General features: G+C 41.2%; 1 protein-coding gene and 1 pseudogene across 1 annotated transcript; one reads left to right on the forward strand and one right to left on the reverse strand.

Moving 5' to 3' along the window:
* Positions 1-498: 498 nt before the first annotated feature.
* LOC103791594 (uncharacterized protein encoded by LINC03122) lies at positions 499-20511 on the reverse strand. The gene is made up of 2 exons (XM_035291903.3): positions 19923-20511; positions 499-3099 (listed from the first exon to the last, which is right to left on the reverse strand). The coding sequence occupies exons 1-2, from the start codon at positions 20154-20156 to the stop codon at positions 2932-2934; spliced, it is 402 nt and encodes a 133-aa protein (XP_035147794.2). The 5' UTR covers positions 20157-20511; the 3' UTR covers positions 499-2931.
* On the forward strand, positions 9403-9925 carry LOC118148981 (speedy protein C pseudogene; annotated as a pseudogene).
* Positions 20512-20651: the final 140 nt, after the last annotated feature.

Below are 20651 nucleotides of genomic sequence, written 5' to 3' on the forward strand. Positions count from 1 at the left end.
GGCTGATTCTAGGGATCTCCTGCCAGCTGGCTTCCTGTAGGCCTTGGTCAGCAGGAGGAGCCAGCAGGAAATACAGGAGGAAAGAGGTCAGGATGCTTCTTCCCAGTATCACTGGTGTTTGAAGAAGTTTGCAATGCTTTGCTGTTGCAGCTCCCATGGAATGAGGGAAGTTCCTTCACAAGTCCTGTCCCCAGGGCTCTGGTAACTCTATTTCCTCCTCTTGTCCCTTTGGCCCTAAGAGTGATCGTGGCTTCCCAGTGTTGCTGGTGTCTGGTGCCTTGTCACCCTTGTTTGCTCCTTATCCTTTTGCATGGTGCTGTAAGCCACACCTGATCCACACTCCATTTGTGTCATCTGGTTGAACTCAGGGCCCTGCCAGGACCCTGGCTAACATATCTACATTCACAGGATCACTTTGCCCATGAGGCCCAGAGGTGGAGCTGTATCTTTCCCATTAACTATGAATGTAAAAGTTAATCTCACTGAAAATGTCAGATAGTACATTTTTAATATTTATTAACACTAAAATTAGAATTGATAGATGAACTTGAAAAAGAAAACAGGTATCATACATATTCACAGCACACAGAGATAAACCACTATTTTTACTGTGTGCATTCTTTTCAACAAAAAGTTTGTAATGCATATACTATTGTTTATTGGGTGAAACACTGTGAACAATTTTCCTCATCAATAAATATACTTCAACATCAGTGAATTTATTTCTAATACTTTTACATCAAAATCCTTAATGACTGCAAAATCATATCTAGGCCTGTAACACAGTTTCATCAGTCCCCTACTAGCAAGCATTTGAGTAGGTTCTAATTTTTCCTTGTTATAAACAGTGCTGCAGTAAACATCCTTGTACAATATAAAATACTTGAAAATACAACACAATCAACTCAGTCTTCCTAAACCAAAAGCCACACATATGCAGCAATAGCAGCAGGGTCACTCCCTCTCAAGAGATAATAATATCTGCCTCCCCTGCCTCCCACTGATGTTGTGAGGTTCAACTGAGAAAATGGATATGTAAGTTCTTTATAAACTGTAGAGTGGATGGGGCGGTTATTACTGTATGAGCTGATTCTTTCATAACAACCCTGTAAGACAACACCATGAATATATCCTCAAGGCACATTGTACTGACAATTTTGCCAGACATAAAGAATTGAAAGCTTACTTTCAGGCTTTTATATATTTATTTCTCTTTAACACAACAAAGAATTGTGTATTAGAAAAGCAGCCTTCCTGTACACTAGTAAACTACCAGCTGGCAGTGCCTTCTACCTGTTCTGGTGCACATCAGCTCATTACGTCCCCTCGCGAGGACCACTGCAAACAATTGAAGGAATCTGAGTTGCCTAAAAGGTCCCTGTGGCTCTGAAAGTCCCTCCAGTGATACTGGTTACCCCAACTCCTAAAGCAGATTAGTCATAATGACTACTTTCCATTCCTTTCCTAATAGTCTCTTCTAAAAAGCACTTTAGATAACTCTGCTTGATTTTAAAAAAATTGAGCAGTAGTTCTTTTTTTTTTTTTTTAATGGGAACTCTTATGTCAAGTATAGAAGCTGCACTGACATCTCACATGAAAGCTATCCCATCACTCAGCAAAAGGCACTCCATTTTGGATGGATTCTTGATTTACTTTCTGTGAATCTAAGTTCATGGATTTTCTGCTCTTGCTAAGGCAATATTATTAAAATGTCAGAACGCAGTTTCCTGGAGCAAGAGTCTTACGCAGTTTTCAATTCTTAATGAGAGGCATCAGCCAAGTTTTTAAAGTCTTGACTTGAATCATGCTTAATGCTATTTGTTAACTAGTGTGAAAAGGTTTCTGTGTGTTAAAGTGGTAACGTTCTAGCAAAGTAAATCATGTTCTGGGCACGATATTCTATCTGGTTGCTTGCTTTCTATTCCTATTTGACTATTTCACAAGAATTCTCAGCTTTTTCTTTTTCTTTTTCTTTTTTTTTTTTTTTGAGACGGAGTTTCACTGTTGTTATCCTGACTGGAGTGCAATGGCACGATCTCGGCTCACCACAACCTCCGCCTCCTGGGTTCAAGCAATTCTCCTGCCTCAGCCTCCCGAGTAGCTGGGACTACAGGCACGCGCCACCATGCCCAGCTAATTTTTGTATTTTTAGTAGAGACGGGGTTTCACCTTGTTGACCAGGATGGTCTCGATCTCTTGACCTCATGATCCATTGAATTCTATTTATAATGTCAAGAAGCATTTTTATTTTAAGTTCCCTCAAATTAAGAAAAGACACCAAGCCTCCTCTTGAACTGTTTTCTCAACTACTTGATCATCTGTGTCTCTTCTGGGAAGGATGGACAGACAGAGCAGGGCTCACTGTTCACGTGCTGAATGTAACTCGCCCTAACAGCACAAGAAGCCCAAGGGCTTGTTTTCTGTGTGAGTCAAGGAAACACCTGCTACCTCATGAGACGAGCGTGATCCAGGGGTATTGGCAAGGAAAGGTCCGCAGGCCTTGCACAGAGATACGGGAATGGCTTTTGTTTCCTTCTTTCCTAATTTTGTCTCTGTAGATGTCTCACTGTTTCCATGGCTTCATTCATTTCCATCACCACCACTACCCCCACTTTTTTTACAGTTGTGTATTCAACCAGAGAAAATGAGTTTAAAAAAAACAATTATGATAGTGAAAAAAAGAACAGATTCAAAACTGCCATATGTGAGGCCCATGGGAGTCCTGATTAATTTTCATTCTTATCATTTAGTTCTGAGATCGGCCTGTTTCAATAAATGTGAGAGTAAGCATGGTTAAGGACTTGATTTCCTTGCAACCTTAAAAAAAAAATGAACCAACTTGAGTCTTTTTCTTACCATGATGGGCTCCTGTTAGGCAAGAACTGTAACTGCATGAGCAAGTGGTCCCCATACCACAGGGGCAGACCTTGGTCACATAGCAACTCCCAAAATGGGAATCTTGGTGGATTTTAGAGCACGGTCGGCTAACCTTGAGAACATCATAGTCGCAGGCAAAATTCTCCATTCCTCTATTTGTCTTTCTGCTCCTTTCTTTGGTACATATTCTTCTACACATTTTGGGTGCTTGAAATGCTGATTCTGAAAGAATAATCAATTAGCAAATAGTTACAAGGAGTAGGACACTCAGGGAGTCTAGCTGGAAAAAAAAAAGGACCAGCATGATAACTGTTAAAAAGTTATTTTTAACAATTTGTAGAAATTCAAAAGGGGGGAAATTACTATATACTGCAAAAGATTTGGAGAGGTTACATATAGAGCAGCAAGGTGAGCCGAGCCTTAAGTAGGTAGGAAGGTTGGATGAGGCTCAGCAAGGTGGACAGGAAGAGGGAAGCCGTGGCATTTGTGGAGTACACGTTGACAGAGGCAAGGAGGTAAGTCTGGTCAGGTGTGTTAAGGAGATGGTGGGTTTGGCCCAAAAGAAGTTTTCAAGGAGGAGAAATGGCACCTGAGGGCAGCATAGTGTTAGGCACCAGTTCATTGAAAGAAAGCCTCCAGGTGCAGTGCCTCATGCCTGTATTCCCAGTACTTTGGGAGGCTAAGGAGGGAAAATCATTTGAGCTCAAGAGTTCGAGACCAGCCTGAGCAACATAGCAACACCCCATCTCTACAAAAAATATAAAAATGAGCCACACTTAGTGGCATGCATCTGTAATCCTAGTTACTTGGGGGGCTGAGGCAGGAGGATCACTGGCACCCAGGAAGTTTAGGCTTCAGTGAGCCATGATTATGCCACTGAACTCCAGACTGGGTGACAAAACGAGAGAGAGAGAGAGAGAGAGAGAAAGAGAGAAGAAAGAAAGAGAAAGAAAGAAAGAAAGAAAGAAAGAAAGAAAGAAAGAAAGAAGGAAAGAAAGAAAGAAAGAGGGAAGGGAGGGAGGGAGAGAAAGAGAGAGAGAGAACGAGAGCCTAGGGGATTTGGATTTCGTCCTATAGGCAATAGAAAGTCACTGGACATTTTTGGGCAAGCGACTGGCATGGAGGGAGATACCTCTAAAGATGGTAATCTGATGCTAATCACCAAAACCAGTGTCAGGAGGCTCCCACACAGTCTAGCTGTAAGGCCTTGAAGCCTGGGAGACAGATCTGTCCACTGCTAAGAACTCTGGAGGCTGCCCAGGGTCCTTTTGCTTTCTCTAAAAATCCCACGTTCTCATCCCATACTTTGCCCTTGACAGTACTGCCCATGCTATACTAAAATGTTAAGGACAGATTACGGCTTAAAGTAGGTGCAAGAGAACACAAAACTGCACAGGGATGAGAACTGTTCAGCAGGCTCACTATGAGAAGTCACTTTTCACAGAAGCCTTCAAAGCATATCTAGTAACATCTAGTTTTCAATAGTAAAAAAACAAAAAATAATTTAGGTGTTCTGGGATGGGGGGAAGTTTCACAAGAAGCCATTGACTTCAAATTTACTTCAAGTGGTGGCATTTGGGTTGTGGTCGATTGCTATGACACCAAGAGAAAGCAAGTTAACTTGGATTAAGTCTCTTTTCTGCTTTCCAAATTACATAGATTTCTCGGGGTCTTTGCCCTCCCCACATCTGGACTCCAGGAGTGAGTCATTTAAGGAGGCACCCCTGGACAGGAGTTTCTGTTCTCTGCAGTTGTTCTAATCTGCACTCTGTACTTGGATTGCCAGCCAGACAAATCAGGGAAGAAAGCAGGCATGCAAATTTCCCCAGGTTTACCATCTCAAAGAAACTGGCCTGACCAAAATGACCTCAGGCATCCACCAAGAAGAACTTGCTTCTAAGAACTTCTCTGCAGTCTTCCATGTTTCCTTCCATGACAGGCATCTGTGGGGTGACAATTAGGTGTGGTGGGTGGGCATTTCTGTGGGCTGGCAGCCTATTTTAACTTCCAACTGTGGGAGTGAGCTTTAACTCTGTGCTAAAATTAGGGGAATCCAACAACTCCTGTGGTTATTTCAATCAGTTCCCACTTATTGAGTAGCAGCGGCACAGTTAAGTAATAACATGGTAACCTTGCCAAGACATAAATGAAATGCTGAGTGTTGCCCAGTTGGAGCTGAAATCGCTTCAATGATCTAAGCTGAGAGCCAAACCAACAAAAGGGCTGCTGGCCCTCTGGGGGTGGGGGAAACTGGGGACACGGAACAGAATCCCCAGAGCAGCTAGCTCCTCAGATGCTGGGGGCAGAGCTAAGAGAGTGGGTGCTGATTGGCCTGGCAATCCAAACTTCACAACAGAAATGCCAACAGCCCCAGTGGTCAGGAAGGCTCGGTTTGCTCTCCCTCCCAGAGAGGACACATGGGGTTTCCCAGAGGAGCCCACTGCCAGACCCGGGACTCCTGGAAATACCTTGGCCCCTGGTGCTTGAGTTAACACTGTGGCAATGAATGTAATCATGATCCAGAGAAGCAGCTCCGAAGCCACACTGTGGAGAATGTTGTTCTGACTGGCTCTGCTATGAGGGGATGATTTTCTCTGACTGAGAGAGACAGAGGCGCCATGCCAGCTCCCAGTTCAGACCGGCAGATGAGGTCAAGAGAAGATCAAAAGGAGAAGGGTTTGAAGAAAGGTTTTATCCAGGATGCTTAGGGCACCAAAGGGTCAACAAGCCCTAAGCCATCCCCCCTGGGTTGGGGTAGGGTTGGGGTTAGATCTGGGGAGGGACCTACGGTGGCAGAGGTCATTGATAACTGCAGGTCGAGCATGCAAGTTTTCGGTTCATGCAGGGCTCTTCAGTTCCCCTTCCCCACTCTTTCAATGGTCTTAGCCGTTTTACTCTGGGTGGTTAACTGGACCTGAGTTCAAGTCCAGTGCACACTGCAGGGGCCCGGAATGCCAGGAGACAGGATTGTTGGTGGCCATCTCAGAAGTCGGTCTGCCACACATTACGATCATTCAACCCAGGGGTGTCCAATCTTTTGGCTCCTCTGGGCCACATTGGAAGAAGAATTGTCTTGGGCCATACATCAAATACACGAACACTAATGAAAGCTGATAAGCTAATTTTAAAAATCACAGAAAAATCTCATTATGTTTTAAGAAAGTTTGTGAATTTTTGTTGGGCTGCATTCAAAGCTGTCCTGGGCCGCTGGCAGCCTGTGTGCCGTGGCTTGGCCAAGCTTGATTCAGCCTGAGAACCAAGTGAGCACAGAAGAGAAGGAAAAAGGAAAGCTGTCCACGGCTCTACCTCCTTCACAGTGACTATCAGCTCTAGCTGCACTTCAGAATTACTTAGGAGCTTTTTAAACATACCCATACCTGGGCCCCCACCCTACATGTTCTAATTTAACTGGTCTCAAGTGGGTGCTAGTTTTCTTCCTCACATGATTCCAATGAGCAGCAGGAATTGAGTTTTAGTAAAAAGACATAAAGAAACACTGACAAACACTGATTTCATCTTTCTAGGAAAGGTTAGGTAAGAAAGGGGATTTAAGATTTGACGAACACAAAGCATGAGCATAAACTCTGAGGGGTTTCCAGGTAGAAAGGCATGTTTAAAGGTCACCAGACAGATGCCGCTCCTCCCGACCTAAGAACGCCATCCCTGACACATCACCTCCACACCATCCCGACAAGGAGAGACACCTTGACCTCTGCGCCTCCTTCTCCCCCACGCACACTCAAGGCCAGGCAGCTCACAGTGGGACACAGCGGACTGCTCAAAGCTTACCTTATGTTGAGCTGATTTCAATGATCTCTTCTATTCTTATTCCTGTCCTTTGAGTTTTAGTAAAAAGACATAAAGAAAATTCCACACGATGTTGTTTTAAAAAGAGAAAAGTCTGAGCACCAGCTGAGTTACTGGATTGAAGGTTTGGCCCTGTTGCACTTTCAAATAATGAGGATGCCTGCCCAAGTCAGAGGAACAGGTCTCAGCTGCTGTGAAGCTCATCTCCTCTCTCTGCCCCTGGAAACTCACCTGTCCTGTGTCCTAGCCCAAGAGATACACATGGCAAATCTCATCTTCTAACAGTACCAGGGCTTAAGAGCTTAAAGGGTTTCCTTGACTTGTGTTAACAATTACCTTCACTGCCTTACACTAAAATTGAGACTATACCAAAAAAAAGTCACTTTTATATCATTAATTAAGTAATGTTTTCATTTACAAATATTTCTGAAAAGCCATTCTGTTTCTGGTAGTGCTCGTTTCCAGAGAAGTTAATGGGGAAGCAAAGGCAGAGTCAGTTCCCCCTTATGGGATCCTTAACTAATTAATCACACAAACACATTAGGCCACTCCTGTGATCTGGGGTGTGCAGGAGAGGTACCTGGTGATTTGAGGGCACATCCCCTTTGCCTGAGTGTCAGGGAGGGCTTCCCTTGATGATCTGAGGAGGAGTTAACTCTGGAGAGTGTGGGAACCAGAGCATCCAGGCAGAGGAAACCTTGTAGACAAAAGCCCTGGGCTGGGAGGGAACTCGGGTAGGAGAAATTGAAAGGAGAGCTATGTGGTTGAGACCCAGAGCAAGGGAAAGTGGGCTGACAAAGGGGTAGGAGCCATCTGAAAGTGCATTATGACCCCCAAGAACAATGGGAAGACATCAAAAAATTTTTACGAGGAAAATGTTTCAGTGTTAGCAGTCAACGTCACAAAAGGCGCTTCCTCACTGGCAATTCATACCATTACTCTGCATTTGGGTTTTAAAACACGGAAAGTTCTTTTTAAAAGCCAAAACATCCTTTTTAACTATCCAAAAGGCTCTAGCATTTATTTATTCATTTGTTCATTCTACAACTATTCTTGAGCTCCCACTATGCACTGGGCCCTGCCACTCGGTCACCACCGATAGGAAGCTTATACACGGGTAAGAGGGATGGACAAGGAAAAACAGTTGCATGGCCAGGGGTCTCCCAGGGCTCTTGGTACTCCCAGTGCCTCCCTGCACCCAGCCATCTGCAAAGCCACGTTGATATGAATGAGGCTGAGACTCACAGAGAAAGACAATAGTGAACAAAATAAAGTCGAAGCTCCCCTCAGGCTGACAGCCTAGTACAAGGAGCTAAAAACACATAGCAGATAAATAGCTATACACGCAGCAGGTAGTTATAAATGCCATGAAAAGTGAAACAGATGAGAGGAGTACAGAATGGTGAAGGGCTTGCTATTTTATATACAATGGTCAAGAAAGTCTCCGACTGTCATTTGAGAAGGGAACATACTAGGAGCTCTATGGAGAAACAGCATTCCAGGGAGATGGAATCACGAACGCAAAGATTCGAGGTGGAAACACGCTCGCTTTGTTCCAGGAACGCAAGGAAGTCAGTGTGGCTGGAGGGGTGCACAGGTTGTGGCACAGCAAAGAGAATTGCCCCTCGGGAGCAGAAGGTTATGATGTCAGAGAGGAGGTGAGAACCAGGTCGCACAGCACTTTGTAGGACATAATGAAAAGTATGGATTCCATGTTGCCATGGGAAGCCAGCATCCTTACATGAGGTGGTTAAGTGCTGAGAGAGAACAGATCAGGTTAAGGGGCTAGAGAGAGGCTGGAAGGCTAGGGAGGCTATTTTAAACAAATGGGCAGAGGAGCTCTCTCTGAGGAAGTGACTGTCGGGCTGAGTCTTGAACCATCTGAAGCAGCAACCATGCCGATTTCTGGGGGAAGCCGGTTCCAGGCAGAGAAAATAGCACTGAAGTGGGAATAAGCATGACATATCCTGGAAAGAGCAAGAAGGTCAGCATGGCCAGGGCACAATGCCGGAGGAAGCAGGGGGAGGAGGCCAGCCCTGCGGAGTCTAGGGGACGGTGCTAGGCTTTTGTTGTAAATGCTCTGAGAAGATTTTGGACGAGTGTAAGTAGATTACTCTGATTGCTGCATTGGGAATAGACAATAGGAGGGAAGAAGTGGGAGCAGGGAGACCAGACAGAAGCCTGTTGCGGTAGCTAAGGCCTAAGACGGCAGCCAGCAGACAGAGGTGGCTGCAGGGGTGAGGTTCAGGACTTACTCTGAAAGCAGAGCTGGCAATAGTCACTAATGAATGGGATATGGAGGTAGAAGGAAGAGAAATCAAAGATTATTCTGTTTTTGTTACAGCTTGCTTGTTTGTTGAGGGAACTGGCTGAAAACCCAATAGATTTTGGTGGCTGTTCTTGACTAAGAAGAGTGTGGAGCCACAGAGCCACAGCCCCAGATAGGACTTGACTGAAGGGCTACAGCCTGGTGGAGGCAAGACTGGGAGGGAAACACATCAGCACTATGAGAAAGAACCCAGAAGCAAGGAGAGGAAGGAAAGGCCTCGGACCCCATAAGGAGAAGAAGGTTTGGAGGACCTATGAGGGAAGACTTCACAGCTGTGCTCCCTAGAGTACTTGTGATCATTATAGAGTAAAACTCACTTTGTGTCTGTATGCATTCACAGGTCTGTGAATTTTAGCCATCGTATCATATGTATATGAAGATACATATACATGGAGGAGGAGGAGGACCTGGAGGGGCCCAAATGTGAGACTTTTCCATGGGCCCTGGGGAAAGATTGGTGTTTACAAGTGGGGAAGTTCCTGCAGCAGAGGGATAAGCTGTGGGCACGATGGGTTTCTGGGCTGTCGTGCGCCGCCCATGCTGTGAGGAGGTCATGGCAAAGGAGCCATTCCACTGGGCTTGGACTCGGAACTAGCGCTCCCACCACGGGGTTCAGAGGGTCTGTCCACAGGTCCCTGTCTGCCTTCCCTGGGGCCCTGGCCTCTCGCCGCCCCACTGTTCCCTCTGCGGCTTGCCCCAGCACTGCAGCTGCCACCCACTTAAGCCTGTGGCATTCAAGTACTCTTCTCTGACCTTGGAGTGTCATCGCCCTCCCTCCCAAAAATCTCTCTCAGGGTTCAAAAATGCCTGAGGTGGGGACTTTCTCATTGTCTTGCCCCCTAGATGCAACTGGAACCTGACACCTACTGCCTCGGCATTTTCCCAAAGCCTCCACCACGCCCTGGGCACTGAAGCTCTGCAGAGTGAAGAATGACACGCCTGCTGGCCCACTGACCCACACACTGTGTTCCCACTCCTGCCCCTTCCTCCCAGCCTGCAGCTTGTACCCACACCGGTCCTGGTCCCCTCTAACAAATAACAAATTCATGTCCAAAAGACATAAAATATATATATATAACCACTACCACAATCTGGATACAGAACAATTCCATTCCCCTGAAAAACTCCCTCATACCATTGTTTTTTATACCGAGTTTTGCTCTGTCACTCCGCCCAGGCTGGAGTGCAGGGGCACCATCTCAGCTCACTGCAACCTCTACCTCCCAGGTTCAAGCAGTTCTTCTGCCTCAGCCTCCTAAGTAGCTAGGACTACTCCTGAGTCACTGGGACTACAGGCATATGCCACCACACCTGGCTAGTTTCTGTGTTTTTAGTAGAGACAGGGTTTCTCCGTGTTGGTCAGGCTGGTCTTGAACTCCTCACCTCAAGTGATCTGCCCACCTTGGTCTCCCAAAGTGCTGGGATTACAGGCATGAGCCACCATGCCCTGCCCATGGTATCCCTTTGATTTATTCTCTATTACTATGTTTTTGTGTCTTTTTGAGGTGGCCACAGAAATGGAATCATATAGTATATAATCTTTTAAGAATGGATTCTTTCATGCATAGTACCTTTCAGATGCCTCTGAGATTCATTCCAGTTGTTGCTTTTTATTGTGAATAAAGATTCCAATGTATGGATGTAGCACAGTTTGTTTATCCATCCATCCATTGAAACACACTTGCAGTATTTCCAGGTTTGAGCAATTAGGAAGATTAAAGCTTCTGGCAGGCACAGTGACCTATAAGCCCAGCACTTTAGGAGGCCGGGTGAGAGGATCGGTTGAGCCCAGTAGTTTGAGGTTAGCCTGGGCAACATGGTGAAATCCCATCTTTACAAAAAATACAAAAATTACCCAGGTGTGCACTTGAGCCATGGAAGTCGAGGCTGCAGTGAGTCATGATTGTGCCACTGCACTCCAGCCTGAGTGACGAAGTGAAACCTGGCCAAAAAAAAAGAAAAAAGGGGGAAAAAAAGAGCTGCTAAAAACATTCATTCATAGGCTTTTATAAGAACGTAAGTTTTCATTTCTCTAGGGTAAGCACCCAGGAGCAGGATTGCTGGGTCATATGGCAAGGGCATGTTTAACTTTGTAAGACACTGCCAAACTGTTTTCCAGGATGGGTGCTGCATTTTGCATCCCCACCTACAATGTGGGGGAGTTTCATTTGCTCTGCAACTTCACCAGCACTTTGTGTTGTCAGCATTTTTCTTTTACTTCAATAGATAGAAGTTAAAACCACAACCAGTTATCACTACCTTTGTGGTGGTAGCTTACCCTCTTAAGTTTCTAAGTGTGCTGCATTCTTAGTGGTAGCTAATTGTAGTTTTAATTTACATTTCCCTTTGACTCATGACTTTGAACATCTACTTATGTGTTTATTTGCCATCCTTATATCCTCATTGGTGATGTGTTCAAAACGTTCGCTCATGTCTTAGTGGGTTATATGTTTTCTTCGTGTTAAGTTTTGAATAATCTTTATGTATTCTAAATACAAGTCCTTGGTCAAATAGGTAATTTGAAAATATGTTTTCCCAGTGTGTGTATTGACTTTTAATTCTCCAAGTTAGGTCTCTCACAGCATAAAAGTTCTTAATCTTGATAAAGTCCATTTATCAATTTTTAAAAATAAATCGTGCTTTTGGTGTCATGTCTAAGAACTCTGCATAATAACAGATCGTAAAGATTTTTTCTAGGTTTTCTTCTAAAATACTTACAGTTTTATACATTACATTGAAGTCTATAATCCATTTTGAGTTAATTTTCGAATGAAGTCAGGGTTCTTTCTTTGCATACAGGTTTTCAATTGTTTTAATACCATTTGTTGGCAAGATTATTCTTTCTCCATTGAACTGTTTGTGCACCTTTGTTGGAAATCAATTAGCCGTCTGTTTTGGGGTCTATTTCTAGACTCTATTCTGTTCCATCAATCCTGAGCCTTTTCCTTTGTCAACACCATACTGTCTTAATTACTCTGGCTTCATAATAAATCTTATTATTGGGTGGTGTGATTCCTCCAATCTTATTCAGTTTCAAAATACTAATCTAACTGCTTGGAATTTTCATATAAACTTTTTATGACTTTACTTTTTGTTTTTTAAATGTTTATAACAGATTTATTATTCTTTCACTGTTGTAAGAACACTTAACATGTCAACATGATACCTACCCTCTTAAGTTTTTAAATGCACAATATTAACTGTAGCAAAATATTATACAGTAGATCTCTAGAACATATTTGTCTTATAAAACTGAAACTTTATATCCATTGAAGATGAATCCCTCATTGCTCCCTTCTCTTCATCCCTGGCAACCACCATCCTACTCTCTGATTTTATATATTTGACTATTTTAGATACCTCATATAAGTGGAGTCAAACAGCCATTTGTTTTTTTGTGTGACTAGATTCTTTCACTTAGCATAATGTCCTCCAGATTCCTTCATGTGGTCACATATGGCAGGATTTACTTCTTTTTTAAGGCTAAATAGTGTTCCATTGTATATAAATACCACATTTTTTTTATCCATTCATCTGTTGATAGACACTTAGGTTGATTCCGTATCTTGGCTATTATGAATAATGCAGATATGGAAATGCAGATATCTCTGTGTATGTTCTTAGGAGAAATGTCTATTCAAGTCCTTTGCCCTTTTTTTAGTTGGGTTATTTTATTTTTATACTATTCAGTTGCAGGAGTTTTTAAATCTATTTTAGATATTAAACTATTATCAGAATATGGTATACAAATATTTTCTCCCATTCTGTTGATTGTATCCTTTGTTGTACAGTATCTTTTCAGTTGTCTATTTTTGCTTCTGTTTCTTGTGTTTTTGATGTCATATACAAGAAATCATTGCAAAGACCAATGTCATGAAGCTTTTCCCCAATGTTTGATTCTAGGAATTTTAAAGTTTCAGGTCTTATATTTAAGTCTTTAACCCATTTTGCATTGATTTATATGTATGGTGTCAGAAAAGGGTGCAATTTCATTCTTTTGCATGTATACATACAGTTTTCTTAATAAGTTTAAAAGACCATATACCATGATGAAGTGGGATTTATCCCTGGGATGCAAGGATGGTTCAACATATGCAAATAAATTAAAGTAATACAGGACATTAAAAAAAGGATCAAAATTACATGATCATCCCAACAGATGCAGAAAATGCATTTGACAAAAGTAAAACCCTTTCATAAAAAAAAGCAACCCTCAACAAACTAGGTATAGAAGGATTTACCTCAACATAATAAAGGCTGTATAATAAAAGCTCACAGTGATGTCGCACTCAATGGTAAAAAATCAAAAGCTTTTCTTGTAAGATCAACAAGGCAAGGATGGTCACTCTCAACATAGTACTGGAAGTACTTCTATGCAACATAGAAGTGGAAGTCCTAGCCAGGCCAGAAAAAGAAATAAAAGTCATCCAAATCAGATAGGAAGAAGTAAAATTATCTCTTTGCAGATGACATAATCTTATGTGTAGAAAGCCATAAAGACTCCACAAAATCCTATTAGAACTAATAAATGAATTCAATAAAGTTGCAGGTACAAAAATCAGTTGCATTTCTATGAGCTAATAATGAACTATCTGAAAAGGAAATTAAGAAAAAAATTTCTTTTATAATAACATTAAGAAATAAATACTTAGGAATAAGCAACCAAGGAGATGAAAGAGTTACATACTGAAACCTATAAAGCATTGATGAAAGAAAGAAGAAAGACATAAATAAATTGAAAGATATTACATATCTTTCATGGATCAGAAGACTTAATATTGTTATGATTTCCATATTACCAAAGTGGCCTATAAAGTCAACGTAATTTATATCAAAATCCCAAGTGACATTTTTTTACAAAAATAGAAAAAAACAATTTTAAAATTTACATGAAATCGCAAATGATTCCAAATAGCTAAATTAGTCTTGAGAAAGAAGCACAAAGCTGGAGACGTTACACTTCCTGATTGAAAAATATATTGCAAAGCTACAATAATTAAAACAGTATAATATTGGCATTAAAACAGGCATACAGATCAATGGAACAGAAGTGAGGGTTCAGAAATAGATCCACATATAAACAGTCATCTGATCTTCAACAAGGGTGCCAAAAAGGCACAATGGAGAATGTATAGTCTCCATAAAAATTTTAGAATCAGCTTGTCTCTACCTACAAAATTCCAGATTGGATATTTTGACTGGAATTGTGTTAAATCTACAGATCAATCTGAAGCTAATTGAACTCTTTACAACATTGACTTTTTCAATCCATGAATAGGGTATGCCTCTCCATTTATTTAGGTCTTCATTGATTCCTTTTATTATCATTTTATAGTTTTTGGTACAGATCCTGTGTGTGTTTTGTAATATTTATAGCTAAATATCTCACTTTTCAAAGCTACTACAGATTTTTAAAATTTATTTTCTAGTCATACATTGTTATTACATAAGTATATTATTAATTCTTCTCTACTTACCTTGTATTCTGCAATTTCATTAAACTCACTTCTTTGTTCTAGGAGACTTTTTTGTAGATTCCTTGGAATTCTCTTCATAGATATATATGATACATGGTGAATAGGGACAGTATTATTTCCTCCTTTCCAATACATATGACTCGCTTATTTTATTTGTCTTTTTTATCTTTTGTCTGTCTTGTCTTTTCTGTTCAACATTATACTTTGAACTCCCAGCACAATGTTGAGTAGGAGTGGTGAGTATGGAGATTATTGTCTTGTTCCCTATTTTAAAAGCAAAGTACATAATCTTTTATCATAAAGCATCATGTTAGCTATTAGTTTTTTATACATGCTATTTATTAGTTTGAAGAAGTCCCCTTCAATTTCCAATTTGCTAAGAGTTTTGTCATGAATAGGTGTGTTGAATTTTGTCACATGATTCTTCTGCAGCAAGTCAAATGAAAATGTGATTTGGGTTCTTAAATTGTTAATAGAGTGGATTACACTTGGTCATGGTATAATAATTCTTTTTATTATTGATTTGACTTGCTAATACTTTATTGAAGAGTTTTTTGAGTTTATGTTAATGAGGGATATGGTTCTGTAGGGTTTTTTTGCTGTCTTTCTGTTTTTATTATCTTTGTGTTTATTATCTTTTTGTATGTATCTTTATAAGATGCAATGCTGGTAAAGCAGTGATTAGAGGAAAATGTCTACATTAAATGCTTAAGACATTTGATATTGCTAGGAAAAAAGAAGAATTTAAGTCAACAATGTAAGCTTTCATAGAAGAAACTAGAAAGAGAAAAACCCAAAGCAACCAAGGGTGAGGAAAGCAATAAAAATAAGAGCAAAAATCAATGAGACAAAACATATGTGTTTGTTATGAGGTTAATGCTGGCTTCATAACATGAGTTAGGAGTGTTCTAGTCTCTTTCATTTTCTAGAAGAGATTGTGTAGAGTTGATCTCATTTCTTTTTTAAAAATTTAGGAGAATTCATTAGTGAAATCATCTGTGCCCTGTAGATTTTTTTTTTCAAAATTTTAACTACAAATTTCTCTTTTTAATAGTTACAGAATTATTTAGGTTATCTATTTCATCTTGAGAGTTCTGGTAGTTTGGGCTTTTCAAGCAATTGGTATAGTTCTTCTCAGTTGTTGAATTTATGCACATAGAGTTATTTGTAGTATTCCCTGATGCATTTTTTTATTGAGTTGTTTGTAGTATTTCCTGATGCCTGTTTTTTTATTGTGGTATGTAGGATCTATAGCAGTATCTTCTCTTTCACTCTTGGTATCAATAATACCAGTGTCCCCCCCCCTCCTCCTCCTCCTCCTACTCCTCCTCTCCTCCTCCTCCTCCTCTCCTCCTCCTCCTCTCCTCCTCCTCCTCCTTTCCTCCTCCTCCTCCTCCTTCTCCTCCTCTCTTCCCTGCCCCACTTCATCTTATTAGAGGCTCATCAATTTTAATGATCTTTGCAAAGAACCAACTGTTGGGTTCTTTGTTTCTCCTCTATTATTTTTCTGTTTTCAATTTCATTGATTCTCTTCTTCGTTGCTTCCTTTGTACCTATTGCTGCCAGTAAGAGATTGCTTGGGGATTCGTGTATGAGGGAACAGAGAAAATGCAAAATTAATACTGGATTTTTGCACTCTTTCTGAGAGTTAGAATCTTCCGCTCCTTGAATGGACTTGTCTTGGAGTTCTCTCTGCTCCCTACTGCCCACTTCTGGCTTTTAGGCCACATTGTGTTCGGGATGGGAGATCTCAGAGAGAGAAAAAAAATAAACTCACCACCAGTTCAGTGATACTTCAAATTCTGATATTTTTCCTCAATTTGCTTGCTACTATTTACTTTTTGTTTTCCTTATACATTCTCTCCAGGTTCTATAGTTTCTGTCAGAGCAACCAGGTAGTGTGCAAACCCATATGCTTTGAGCCAATTCAAAGAAGGGTGTGGGACCTCATATATGGAGCTATCTTATCTTCCACCACCCCCAACACTCTATCTCCGTGAGCTTATCTTCCACCACCACTCCATCTCCATGAGTTCCACAGAGATCTTCTGCAGCTGAGGTTAAGAAGACTTCAAAGATTGGCACACCCATGACTAGACAGATCCTAGAGAGCTTAAAAGCATTTTTCCCCTTTAGAAATCAATTCCTACTACATCAGAATGGGTAGTTTGCCCCAAAGGAGATATTTAGTGAATACCCTCTTGAGGCACTATGTTCAATTGTGGTACAGATTGCCCTGAGAGCCTATGTTGGTGTCATGAAATTCTCTTCCAAGGCAGACTGACAGTTTTTGAGATGACTGGATTTTTCTTCAAGGAAAAGCAAGCTTACCTGTTCTCCAGGCTCATGCATAGTCCCTGTGGTCTTTTCCGATGCCAGGGAAATTTGTTCCAAGTTTCCCATACTCTGCTAAGAGTGCAGGATCAACTAGAGCTGGGTATCCACAGCACTGGTACTTTTAAAGTGGAGTACCAATTCTCCTAGTGCCATTAGAGAGGAAAGCTCCAGTGGCAATACCCTGGCAGGGTTTGTGGGGAGGAGCCCTAACACTAAAAGAAACCCATACTTTTCCTACATGCCTGCCTGAATCGAAGAAATCTTGTTTTACTATACAAGGGCTTGTCTTTTTAATATATTTTAAAATTAAAGTCAACATGGAAATAGGGTGAATGGGTGGGTGGGTGGCTCAAATTGAATGGTCATTGTGCACCAAGCTGGTTATCTCGCTGTTTGTTATACAATAAAAGAGAATCAGATAAACACAGACATAGCCTCTGCCTCCACTGATAATGTAAATCATCCCTTGTATCATTTGTCTTTCCTTCAGGCTGGATACAAAAGGCATAGAAATGAACAATTCATGCCTAAACATAGAAGAGCTTGAAAGCTAGTGTATGTCAGATGTTTATTCTAGGTAATCATTAAGAGATTGAGTGGATTTGCTTATAAACACAGGCTATTCTGCCAGTGGGGAGTGGGAGAGATAGAGTATGTTTTGCAGTTGGAGACAGCTCTTTTAAAGCCACATTGCAACTTTTCTGCCATGCACAGTAAGTCATATAGCTAATTCTTTTTATAGATTATGAAATGTTATCCCCTGAGCAGTGGAAAGTATAATATGCTGTAGAAACAATGCTTTTTCTTTCCACTTTGTGCAAATGCCATTTTTCATTACCCATTGAGTGAGAGCTTGCTAGGGATTGAAATGAGCAGGGTTGCCCCTCCCACTAATGATCAGGCGCTTCATGACACACACTCAGCAAAGACCTTCATGGGAGCCTGAGGAGGTCTCTCCCAGCAGCTTCCCCCACAGTGAAGTCTGAAGTGCCAAGCCCTTGAAGGATGTCACATCTTTTCACGTTACCTATTTCCACCAGCCTCATTCTCTGCCTAGGGTTTTGTGGGTTGTTGCTTTTCCCACCGAGTCCAACCAAAGCAGCTAAAGAAAAAGTGCCAAGACAAACAGAACGAGAGCCTTGGGGACCCTGTAATGGGTACAGAGCATGAGTGTGGTAATCATTCTTTTGATTTGTGCTCAGATATATTTTCTATTTGCTTTTGCACAGAATGCACATTTTCCCGCTGGATTGCAAATAATCTGAACCAGGGTAAAACCATTACAAAGTGCCCTTCAAACATCATGTCTGTATTGGAACTGAATGACTGATCAGACATTTAAGTATGGAAACTGGGAATTCAGGTAAATGGCACTGACATGGGTTTTCTTGTTTGTTTGTTTTTTTGCTTTTTAAAAGCATGCTCCAAGTTGTTTAAATAATCTTTGCTTGCTTGTGTTCTCTCTCTCTTTCTCTTCATCTATTTTTTTAAAAAAAAAGAATTCTGCATTTTTCCCTTTTAATTGTTTTCTCAATTCAGTGATTTGGTTTTAGCCACAAAGCCGAAAATAAATAAATTATTTTTGTCTATTCCTAACAATTGAAAGAGGGAGAAAAGATAGAATTCTCAACACCTGCTGTGTCTGGTCATCTCTGCTCTTTTTCTGAGGCCATACTTCCCGGGACATTCTTCATCTTCTTACATTGTCATTGGTGTCTCCTGACTAGCCTCCTTTGAAGTTGCTCACAAGCAAAGAAAAGTACCACAGAATGACTGCTTCCACTGACTGCCCTGCATTCTCACCCAGGAGAGAGGGGAAGAGGAAAAGTCCAGCTGAGAAATAAAGATGAATGTGCTCCCACCGTGCTGGGCGGGGCTCTTGTGTGCTGGAGCCAGCAGGCAAAGGAATCCCATGATGGGGATCTGAGTCTCAGGTTAATGTCAAGTGCTGGGTTTTCTTTTAGTTACTCAAGGATCAAAGGGAAATTATTTAATAAAAAGGAACTTAAGGGGGACTTCTTTGCCCACATAAACCTTAATCAAAAACATTTGTTCAAATGTAGTTTCCTTGACCTGCCTTTTCATATTGTCTTTTCAACTGTTGTACGTACACAATTGTGATTAAAATAAAGATTTCCTCCAACACCATTCAACATTCCCTTTTCCTCTCAGCTGACCAAAATTTCACCAGTGTGACATGACACTTTGTTGCTAAGGAACTGAAGACTATGTCATAACTGAGCATTCTGATGAAGAGGAGTAAACAGTTTGCAACAGATTGGATATTAAGTATAAATCAGCTCTCTGTGCATGTGCCTGTGTGGTGGTATAAGGGACAACAGGCAAGAAAGAGAAAGAAAATGTGGATTCTTAGCCACCTCCTCTGTAAATGCTACTCCTCATCCCCTCAATTGCCTCTTACTTGTAAGAATGTCCTCACGCATTTGAACTTTTCACTTCAGCTTGTTTCGCTGCTCTCTGCTGAGATCCGTATTCCTTCACGCAGTCGTGTCAGAGATTTATCACACTATGACCTCAGTCGTATCCTCCTTTAAAAGGAGTCAGGCACAAACTTCACAAAGCCTCTAATATTCTAGGTGTTCAGCAGGGAGACTGGAACATGAAATTCCTCCCACTTGGAGCACACCCACATCAATGTTTCTCTAAAATCTATTTATCTTAGTCACGACCTATGAACATGAATAGAATGTGGTGAACGTTCCTTGTCTCTCCTGTCCCTGAGCACTGGGAAAAGTTAGAATTTATACCGTTGTAATTTCTAGGGAGGAGTGCAATAACTTCACAGTTTTTTTAAACAGAATCATTTGAGGAGAACATTTTAAATGTCTCCCTTCTCTTTTACACCATTTAAAAAGATCTATGCATCTAATGTGGTTCTTCTGCTATCAGATATGTTGCTGATTTTGTGATTGTTAGATTAAAAAAATGGGAAAATCTGACAGCAGATAATTTCACAAACGAGTGATACAAATACAATAATAGGTAAGTACCCACCGTGAGTAAAACAAACAAATATACACAGAAAAGGAAACACTGATCCTTTGAGAACTGAAGATAAGAGCTTCATTACTTGCATAGAAAACTACAGGAAGATGTGATCTGAATTTGATTGAAAGGAAGTAAACTTCAGTGGTCAAATCCTTGGATGCTGGGCCAACATTCTGCTTGAACTCTGTCTCTACTGCAATGCGGGGCAACTTGGAGTAATGCATGTTTGTTCTGCCTAATTGAGGAGGTTGGAAGCTAATGAGTTTTCTGAACACTGCAAAGAGGAATGTTGCATGTGAAAGAGAAGCCAAGGGGTACATGGAAATGAAAATGAAAATGAAACAAAAAATGTCCTGAGAACATGGGAAAGTTTACTGTGCTGGGCTGGGAGAAGTCCAGACAAAATAGGTTTTAGAAGGAGGTGAAGCAGTTAAAAGACCTTCACTTACCCGAGTTAGAACAAAACTATAAATGGAGAGTTTGACCCTGACCTCCCGTAAATGATGCAGTCATGTGTTGACAAGCAAACAGACCTACAGCATGTCATTTGATTCTGCCCATTATTTACCCTACTACATGGGAATTTCTTTCTGTTCTCCTTGGGGTTTTTCCCAACCACCCCAACTGTTTAAAGTCTATATGCAATCTGAGGACAAAAGGTAAAAGCTACCTTAATGTATCTAATTTAATCTAAAAACCTAATAGAAAATGTGTAATTGAACAGACAAGCCTTTGATTGGTGCCAATATAAATTTGGATTAAAGAGATTAGGGCTATTTAGTCTCAAGACAAGAGCATTTAGGAGCCTCAACACA

This window comes from Callithrix jacchus, chromosome 2 (assembly GCF_049354715.1).
Source record: "Callithrix jacchus isolate 240 chromosome 2, calJac240_pri, whole genome shotgun sequence".
In the NCBI taxonomy this organism is placed as follows: domain Eukaryota; kingdom Metazoa; phylum Chordata; class Mammalia; order Primates; family Cebidae; genus Callithrix; species Callithrix jacchus.